Source organism: Mustela lutreola, chromosome 15 (genome assembly GCF_030435805.1).
Source record: "Mustela lutreola isolate mMusLut2 chromosome 15, mMusLut2.pri, whole genome shotgun sequence".
Taxonomy (NCBI): Eukaryota; Metazoa; Chordata; class Mammalia; order Carnivora; family Mustelidae; genus Mustela; species Mustela lutreola.
In genome coordinates, this window is record NC_081304.1 from 45003673 (window position 1) to 45013935 (window position 10263).

At 48.6% G+C, this 10263-nt stretch overlaps 1 protein-coding gene across 5 annotated transcripts in view; it reads right to left on the reverse strand.

The window, feature by feature from the left end:
- Nucleotides 1–4440, reverse strand: part of CRK (CRK proto-oncogene, adaptor protein) — a 30699-nt gene extending 26259 nt beyond the window's left edge. For 3 of the 5 annotated variants that reach the window (XM_059148392.1, XM_059148393.1, XM_059148391.1), the window contains exon 1: nucleotides 4044–4440. In XM_059148392.1, the coding sequence (XP_059004375.1) occupies nucleotides 4044–4284 (241 nt within the window). In that variant the 5' untranslated portion in view covers nucleotides 4285–4440. The remainder of the gene's footprint in view (nucleotides 1–4043) is intronic. The other 2 variants (XM_059148395.1, XM_059148394.1) reach the window with 2 other exon arrangements.
- Between the last annotated feature and the right edge of the window lie 5823 nt (nucleotides 4441–10263).

A 10263-nucleotide genomic window follows, 5' to 3' on the forward strand; every position in this document is an offset into this window, starting at 1 on the left:
ATGCAGACCAGGTTTGAGAACTACAAAGATGAGGTAAACAAATGAAACACAGATGGTGGAGGTAGAAAAGCAGTAGGTAATGGACAGTCCCACAAGATTTCTAGAGAATGGCTTGGTCCAGCACCACCTTGAAAAGGCAGCGTAAACAATAACCACCCCAACTTTTGCTCCTCCCTGCCCCAAAATGAGGCAAGCTTTTATGCTTCCCTCACCCACAAGAACAATAGGTAGAAGGCTCTGGGTTAAGCAGGTAACACCAGGTGCCATCATATTTCCATGTCATGGATCCAAGGTCCTTTCAAACTTCTCGATGCACTCCATCATGCTCCACCCCAGCACTTACTCCCTTACACAAGCTATCCTATTACCATGCTCACCAATCCACATCATGCCTGCCTGTGAGCCCCTCAATGCTGAGAAGTCTTCCACTTTGCTTCAACTCCTGCTCTCCCAACCTCATACTTATGTTCAAAGGACTAATACAGCTAATGCTTATCAAGTACTTACTATATGTTAGCCCCATTCTTAAGCACTTAATACACTAAAACTCATTTAATCCTCATAAGAACCCTATGTGGTCAATATCACCATTTCCTTTCTTTTACAGATGGGGAAATTGAGGCAGAGGCAAGTTAAAGAATGTACCCAAAGTTACATAAGTAGTAAGTGGCCAGGAAGAATGTCTCAAACCCAAGCTCCAGAGCTCAGACTTAAAACTACTCTCCCAGCTCACACTTATTCAACTGTCTACTGGCTAAGGTCTAGTAATACCTCATTGTTCAAAGAAACATGTGAATCAATGATTGCAAAGCCTTCCCAAGAGGTACACCTTGAAGTCCAACCTGACAAGGTATGCCCAGTAGACTTGATACCAAACCCTGCCTTATGGCCCTGAGGCACAACCAGGGTGCTCCCAGACTATGGCAGCCTGTGGAAGCTGAACAACTAAGTTAAAAATATACTCACCAGAAAAGCTTAAAAATACCTAATCCATCCTACCATATTCCTCTAAAGGAATAAGCCATTCCATACAAAAATATTATGTCCACAAAATACGCTATATAGTCCTAAGTAAAAAGCTCTTTTCATGCTCAATTTGCCAAATGAGAACTGTAAAAGCCTCATCATCATTAGACTTTTCGATAACAGACAAGTATTGTCCAAATATTAAATTAGTTTCTTCTTGTCATTCTTTCATCTTTAAACAGAACCTAGGACTTCATGACAAAAACAAAAGTGTTGAATCTACTATGTGCATTGTTCAGATCTCAAAAGAAAGAAAAAGAAGTACAGCACAAGTGTCAGCTCTCTAGTTAGAATTCTGAGGTTCAAAATCTGGCTCAATCATTTACCAGCTGTGTGACCTTGAGCAAGTTACTGAATCTCTGACTCTCAGTTTCCTCACCTATAAAATGAAAATATTTCAATTAATAGAGATCACAATATTTCTCACCAGATTGTTATGGGCAGAAAATGAGATAAAGTACAGAAAGTACTCGGCAAAGTACTTGGCATAGAATAACCAGTCCATAAATGTTAGCTATTAATATTCTACATGCTTGGGGCGCCTGGGTGGCTCAGTGGGTTAAGCCGCTGCCTTCGGCTCAGGTCATGATCTCAGGGTCCTGGGATCGAGTCCCGCATCGGGCTCTCTGCTCGGCAGGGAGCCTGCTTCCTCCTCTCTCTCTCTGCCTGCCTCTCTGACTACTTGTAATCTCTCTCTGTCAAATAAATAAATAAAATCTTTAAAAAAAAAAAAAATATTCTACATGCTTTTCTAAAATTTAAGAAATTTCTCTGTGTAGTTTCAAAAGAAAAAGAGCTTGACGGGAAAGGAGGGGAAACAAAGATTAAGTAATCTTTATTATAAAGACAGCAACTCAATCGATTGCTGTGTGTGGAAAATTGGGCACATTACCAGAATCAAGAATTACCACAATGCCCATGAACTTTCTACACAAACTCTGGCAATCTTCACCTTCTCTTTTGGGCCAAGGATCTGAACTCGTATCTGTTATGAAAAGGTGGAGCTCGGTATCAAGGTAAGTGCAGAGATATAAAGTCCTAACACCAAGGTGTGGAGAAAGCTCAAACTAGCAAACCTGCTTGCTGCCATCTCCAAATTTTACAAAATGTATACACAAAAGGTTGAAAATTGGGGGAAAGAAGGTCAAAAATTGAGTTTCAGTGACCATTTGCCATCATATTACTGCACTGTAATGTAAAACCCTAGATACCAAGAAAGTGGTAAAAAGTCAAATTTAGGGGTGCTTGGGTAGCTCAGTCCTTAAGCATTTACCTTTGGCTCAGGTCATGATCCCAGGTCCTGGGATCCTGCTGGACATTAGGCTCCCTGCTCTGCGGGAAGTCGGCTCCTCCTTCTCCTTCTATCTGCTGCTCTGCCTACTTGTGCTCTCTCCCATCAAATAAACAAATAATTCTTAAGAAAAAAAATACATTAAAAGAACTGGGGCGCCTGGGTGGCTCAGTGGGTTAAAGCCTCTGCCTTCAGCTCAGGTCATGATCCCAGGGTTCTGGGATCGAGCCCCATATCGGGCTCTCTGCTCAGCGGGGAGCCTGCTTCCCCCTCTCTCTCTATCTGCCTCTCTGCCTACTTGTGATCTCTGTCTGTCAAATAAATAAATAAAATCTTAAAAAAAAAAAAAAAAAGGTAGAATTTACCTAGTTTGGGGCAAAGTTATGTTACATCAATATTCTTGTCTCACGTTATGCTATTAACTAACCAGACTGAGAAGACCTAGGATAATTTGTGGACTTAAAGATTCCATACTCTTTTTTTTTATAATTGGTATCTGTTAGCAACAAAGAGACTGACTATCCCACCTCCCCATTTCTGGCCAGAGTGAATAAATCTAAATTAGGACTATCCCAAAAGGGAAAGAGACTGGCCTGGGGCTAGGCTCAGCTGGTCAGAAGAAAACTGCTTCAACTTGGGAACAATGAGAAAGACTAAGACTCTGGATGCTGCTACACAAGTGATGGTAAGATGACAACCTCAGAATTCCTCTATCCTTCACAAACCTCAGGCACTAAGTGCATAAATCTCCTTAAAATTCTCCAAACAACTCTCAAGGAATAAGTAAGACAGTCACATCTCAGTGATCCTTGTAAGAAAGACCTAGGTCACAGCCCCAACTTATTGAGCAACAAGAGGCCCTGACATATAACACTGACAACATTCAAGTCGAATAAAACTGGAAGTTCCCTTCACTTTCAAGGAAGGGACTGTTTCCACTAGCTTATTTCCTGGGGAAAAAAAAAAATCTGCCCTCCACAAAATACCCTGAAAACTAGAACCCCCTAATTGTAGAAACTGTCTCTGGACTTTAAGATCTCTTGGACACCAGCAGCTGGACATCAACTTGTTCTGGGCTGATCACAGAGGGCTTACTTCTATACCCAAGACACTTAGCTCACCACCTTCGTCCTCTGCGGGGGAAGAGGACAGTAAAAGTATTTTGGAAAAATGCCCAAGAAAGGAAAAAGCTGACCGGTTTCCTGAGGGTGTCTCCATCCCTCCGGGCTAGTATGTGGTGACTTCCTACCAAAGGCCAGCAGGGGAGAATAGCTCTCCAAACCAAGCCCGGCTCTCTAACACTACAGGAAATGTTTCAAGTCTAAAAAGCCACTTGTAGGATTATCGAATTCATTCTGGGAACCGCTGCCAAGTGATGCCCCCGCAGTGCCAACATCCCCCTCAGCTCTTTGTCCCCACGTTGCCCGGCCCTGCCCTTGTGCCTGGCCCGGGCGCTAGCCCCACCCTGGGGCCGAAGCAGTTCCCCTTCCCCTGGGCTGTCCTCCCAAGTCACACCCAGAGGCCTGGGTCAGTGGCGACTCTTTCCCTCACACACACCCGCTCGTGGTGTGAACGACCCCAAAGCACCAGGATACCCCCTGCCATGGTCACTCCGGCCCTCTGCCCACGTTCCTCGTGGAGGTCAGCTCTCGGAGAGGAGCCGGCTAGGCTGGGGAGTTCCGCGGCCCTCACCCCGCCCGGGGCCTCCCGTCCCGTCCGTCCTCACCGGGCGGAGGCTGGGCGGGCGACGGTGGCACAGACGGGCGCGGGCCGCTGCTGTTGATGATGTAGTGGGAGACGCGCGAGTTCTCGGAGACGCTGAGCACATAGTCCCCGGGGCTGGTGCTCGAGTCCCGCACCAGAAATACCCCGTGCCGCTGGCCCTGCAACAGCGCCACCGCCTCCTGCCGGCTCAACCGCCCCCAGTACCAGCTACTCCTCTCCTCCGAGTCAAAGTTGCCCGCCATGGCCGACTCCGCGCCTACACGCTGGGCCGCCGCCGCCGCGCGCGCCCCTCCTGCCCCGGCGCCCGCCGCCCAGCGGACCGGCTCCGGTCTCAGCCTCACAGCGGTGTCCGAAATGGCGGCGGCGGCCGCGGGCCTTCCCCACCGGAAATGACGCTCACCGTGCCCCCGCAAGGATGCCGGGAAGGGGACCGCAACCCGCCATTGGGAGAAGGGCAAAGGACGCCTCGAGCGCTCACTGCGCACGCGTTCTCACGTGCGTCGCCGCCTGGTGGGGATCGGAACTGCATGGGATGGAGAGGCGAAGCCTGGGGTAAGGGGATAGGGGCTTAGCCAGCAGTCGGTTGGAGGTTTGTATTTGCGCTTTTAGCCACGCGGCCCGTCGCTGCACCAGGCTTCAAGTTCCCGGAAGGCCCAAGATTTCTAGGCAGCGACTCCGAGTACAGAAGATGGATGTGGCCCCAGGGCCTGGGCTTCTGGAGACATCGGTCTTTCTGGTGATTCCTCCAGCTTCTCTGTAGACTGGCTAAAAAGTTTTCTGTTTGCACTGATTCATTCAGCAAACAGTTGACACCACATTTGCCGCGTGGGTGCAAAGGTGATCAAGGCTGGGCTCTGACATCACAGAATTTACAGACCAGTGGGAGGAACCAGGAAGCAATGACAAAGGAATGCTGACTGCTATGTAGGGACCCGACAAAGGGGCTCTAGGAACACAGAGCAGGGCCCCCAATCCAGTCAGTAAAGGGAGGTGGCTTTAACTCAATGTTGAAATGGCAAGTGGGGAAAGAGCATTCAAGACAAAAGGAGCCGAATGTGCCAACCCAGGTAGAAGTATAGAGTTCTCTCCATTGAGTCTCTCAGGTCATTTGTCCAGATTCTTCTAAACCTTAGCTGTGGCTACAACGTATCCTCTGCTCTTCCTGCTATCATGATCTCCATCTCTATTCTATATCTACAGCTGTATTCCTGTGAACAGCTTGCACACCGGTTCTAGGTAGTGCATTGCACACATCTGCCAGTGTGGGCTTTCTAAATTACAACTCTAAGTCTGTTGCTACCCTGTGCACAACTTTTAACAGTCTCCAGATGTTAAAATTCCCAGTTTAGCTCACAGCATAAAATGGGGCCACAGTCTCCTCTTAGCTGCTCCTACATAAACTGTGTGTCTCTTCTTTATGGAAAACTTTTCCGGATCTCAGATTCAAATGTCTCCCCTTTTGAACCAACCATCTTCCTCTCTGCATCCACAGGACTGTGTCCATATTATTTCCATCACAGTTCCTACCCATTGTCCTATAATCTTTCATTTTACAGGTCTGTGTTCCACGATAGAGCTTCTCAAAGGCCAAGGATCCAGTGTAGGAGGCACTACATAAATCTTTTATGAGGATGGCTAACATTTATTCAGGGAATACTACCTGCTAGGCATAGCACTAGCTGCCTTTATATGGATTATCTCATTGAATCCTCTTAACAACCTTATAGGTTGTATTTTATAGCTATCCCCGTTTTACAGGTGAAGCTCAGAGAGGTTAAGTTATTGATCCAGAGACAGACAGCTGCTGAGTGGGGGGCTGGCATTCAAATCCTGGAAGGAACAGAATGCTGTGGTCACTGCATTATATCCTCAGACTTCTGGAATAGGCATGGAGGGGGACAGGAGGATGGGGAAAGATGGTAGAAATAGACATCAAGAAAAAATATGTATCAGTCAGCCCTGGGTTTTGATCTTACATCAATAATATGCCTCTTTTGGATCTACTTCACACACCCCTGGGCCTGCTCTGTGAAGGGAAGGGGAGCAAAGGCACCTTCCCCGCTGTGACTCATTGTGACCCTGGCTTAGTCACAGTGTGTTACCACAAGCCAGCAGCAGAAGCCACCCCAGTGTGAATTCTGGCCTTTTGGGTAAGAGAAGTTCCTGTTCCTCCCTTCTCCAGGTTGGAGGAGCTTTGAGGTAGGGCCTCACTCAGAGACTGCTTGTGGGTTCTGATAGAAAACGTACTTTAAAAGAAGAAAAGGGAAAGAAGGAGAAGAAGGGAGGGAGGAAACATCATAAATAAGCTGGATAATAAGAAGGAGATTGGCAAGGAGGGGAGATCTAGACCCAAGGGATATTCACAGGTGTTGTTTCTTGGAGCATAGAGAGAACAACATGGTAGGAACAGGAGTGGCCTAGGGGCGAAGAGAAGACAAACCTGCCCTGCCCCTCCCTCCTTTGTCTTCTCTTCTCCCCTTCATACATTCAGGATTTGCAGCTATAATGGTGGCTTTTGCCCCCTGATAAACTTGTGATCAACCCTACAAAGAATGTGACCTTCCTGGGGTGCCTGGATGGCTCAGCTAGTTCATAGTCTTTTTCTTTTTTTAAATTTTATTTATTTATTTATTTATTTATTTGACAGAGAGAGAGAGAGAGAGCCAGAGAGCACAAGCGGGGGACTGACAGAGAGACAGGAGGAAGCAGGCTCCCTGCTGAGTGGGGGGCCAAACGTGGGACTTGATTGTAGGGCCCTGAGATCATGACCCTACCTGAAGGCAGATGCTTAACTGACTGAGCCACCTGGGTGCCCCAAGCCTCTGACTCTTGATCTCAGCTCAGGTCTTGATGATCTCAGGGTCGTGAATTCAAGTCCTGAATTGGGCTCCACACTGGGAGTGGAGCCTACCTTTTTTTTCCTTTTTTTCTTTTTTAAACATTTTATTTCTTTATTTGTCACAGACAGAGATCATAAGTAGGCAGAGAGACAGGCAGAGAGAGAAGGGGAAGCAGGCTCCCTGCTGAGCAGAGAGCCCCATGTGGGGCTTGATCCCAGGACCCTGAGATCATGACCTGAGCCAAAGGCAGAGACTTAACCCACTGAGTCATTCAGGCTCCCCCTACTTTCTTTTTTCTTTTTCTTTCTTTCTTTTTTAAGATTTTACTTATGTATTTGACAGCGAGATGGGGAACACAAGCAGTGGGAGCAGGAGAGCCCCATGCAGGGCTCAATTATAGGACCCTGGGATCAAGACCTGAGCTGAAGGCAGATGCTTAACAACTGAGCCACCCAGGCACCCGACATAGAGCCTACTTTAAAACAAAACAAAAACTGTGCAGAGGCAGACACTAGGGGAAAGCTCTGGAGAAATGTGAAATGACTCTGACTCCAAGAAGGGTCTTGGGGAGGAGAGTATGCTAGGAACCAAGGCAGGAGGCTGGACCTTCCCAGAAAAGTCAGCAAGATGTTCCCAGGGATGACATGCTATAGGACTGCTAAGAATGGGTTGTCTGCTTTGCTGTGAGGTATATGCCGCTCACTACCTCATCCTTTAGGAACACTGCTCACACAGACACCCTTGCGGGAAGGCACCCAAGAGAAGGTGTCAGCTTCCTCACCTCTGTCCTCTCAGAACTGAGAAAGTCAAGAGCATCTGAGGAAGGTTAAGATGCATGTGTGCCCCCACCTCCCCCAGCTCACCCCTCTCTGGCTCCGCTGTTTATTCTTCCTCATCCTCTGACAAGCCTCCACACTTTGCACTTGCCCTTCCCCCTGCGGGCTCCCCATGGTCACTCCCCCACCTACTTTATATCTCTGCCCCTGTGGCCCCTCAGGGAAACCTTCCCTTGCCTGTGCCTTTGGAACTGTAAACTGCACACCCCCACCCCTGCCACCCCCTTCTCTGCTTTATTTTCCTCCCATCACCTCTAGAACATAAGCTCCATAAAAGCAGGGATTTGATGGGTTTTTTTCTTGCAGTATCCCAAGTGCCTGGCAGAGAGCCTGGCACATGATAGACAGTAAGGAAATCCCAGTGGAACGAAAGAATGGAGAGTATGGGGAGGGGTGGGGCCAGGATGCTCTCCTCCAGAGCCTGAATTAGCCTCCTATGATTGGCAGGTATCTATCTCCCCAGGGGGCCCTGGACTTCCTGTAAGATGTGAGCTGGGGGTGCAAACCATTCTCCATTACCTCTCGAAGGACAAGGGTCCGCAAGTCCATGTGGGTTATGTCTGTGATGTTACTGGCAACACATTCTAATTGGCCAGAGAAAGGAGTGTGGGGCAGTCGTAGAGCTAGTAATTGCACTCAGCACAATGCTTATCTTATCTGTCGGCTTCTTGTAGCCACTGTTGCTACCGATAGAGAGTACAAATTATCGTGATGCTTTTATTTTTCTGTAATTGGTTGCCTGGGGCGGGGGGGGGGGGGGTTGGGGGAGTGTCAAGTCTAGTTGTGTGCACAGGACTGCGTCAAGACCAAGAGAATCACACATTCATCAGAAACTTCTGCCCCAGATGCTGAATCTAAATGCCTCTGCAGGTATCCTGACCTCAAATTAAATTTCTTCTGGACTTTAACGCCTTCACAGAGGGGCACCTGGGTGGCTCCGTTGGTTGAGCGGCTGCCTTCAGCTCAGGTTATGATTTCAGGGTCCTGGGATCGAGTCCCCGCATCAGGTTCCCTGCTTAGAAGGGAGCCTGCTTCTTCCTGCCGGACCCTTTGCCTGCTTGTGCTCTCTCTGTCAAATAAATAAATAAATAATCTTTAAAAACTAAAATGAAATAGGGGCGCCTGGGTGGCTCCGTTGGTTAAGCGACTGCCTTTGGCTCAGGTCATGATCCCGGAGTCCCGGGATCGAGTCCCACATCAGGCTCCCAGCTCCATGGGGAGTCTGCTTCTCCCTCTGACCTTCTCCCCTCTCATGCTCTCTCTCTCACACATAAATAAATAAATAATCTTTTAAAAAAAAACCACTAAAATGAAATAAAAATAAAGCCTTCACTTGCCATTCCTTCTGCTCACAACGCCTCTCCCACTTGGGAAATCTCTTAGCCATCTGCTGAGGGGTTCCTTGGAGGCAGCCTGCAACATTCATTCCCTTTCTTCCGGAGGCAACACTGCTGATCTTTCAGGGAACCCTCGGCTCCCCACTCTTAGGCCACGAGGCAGGTGTGGTTCGTGCTGTTTCTGCCCTGGGGGTGGGGTCAGGGCTCAGGCACAGGACCTGGGCCTGGCAGGCACATGTCAGATGTTCTTCTAACTACAATGATTGGGTCAGAGGAGAGCACTTCCTTCAAGCTGGTCCACTGTGAGTTGGTGCTGAGACTTTTGGCTGACTAGAAAAGATGCTTTTTCTCTGCCTCCTACACCAATGCAGCAGAATGAATGGTCACAACCGCTGGTGGCCGTGGCTGCCTTGCCACGAGCAGAGAGATTGCCTGACAGTGGAGCCCTCCGAGCAAGGCTGAGCCAAGAGATGGCTCTGGACACGTTTCCTGACAGTGTCATTCATGTGCCTAGAAGCAGCCCTACCCTGGGACTGTTGTTAGGTCACTGATATTAATGAAGTCTTTTCTGCCCAAGCCAATTTAGGAGATAGTTGCCACTTGCAACAGCATTTGGAGCCTGTCCTTTGGGACCCGTGCCCCAAGTCATCTTCTATGTGAAGGGTTTGTGACCCTTCTCCCTGACTTGAGCCAGTCACTAGTTGGCGTGCCCCATGGCAGGCCAGGCAGCAACTGGATGTCTTCCCCTGGCCCACAGCCCTGGCCAGGCTGAGCAGCCTGCTGGAGATCATCAATGGGAGAGCAAGACCAGGGGAGGCTCAGTCGTTAAGCATCTGCCTTCAGCTCAAGTCATGATCTCAGGATCCTGGGATTGAGTCCCACATGGGGCTTCCTGCTCAGTGGGGAGTCTGCTTCTCCCTCTCCCTCTCCCCCTCCCCCATTTTATGCTCTCTCCCCCCCCCCTGCCCCTCACCCCACACATGCTTGTTCTCCTCCAATAAATAAATAAAATCTTTTTTTAAAAAAGTAATTAAGAAAGTCCATGTTGTAGCTACTGGATACTTCTGCTTTCCCTCAGAGAAGAAGCCCTGCCTTCTTCCTTCTGTGGACAAGGCAAACATTCTAATCCATCCTAATTCTAATATAGGACCACTGGCTACCTTTCAGGGGTCCTCTCCGTCTCCTAACATTCATGAGCAGATCAGCAC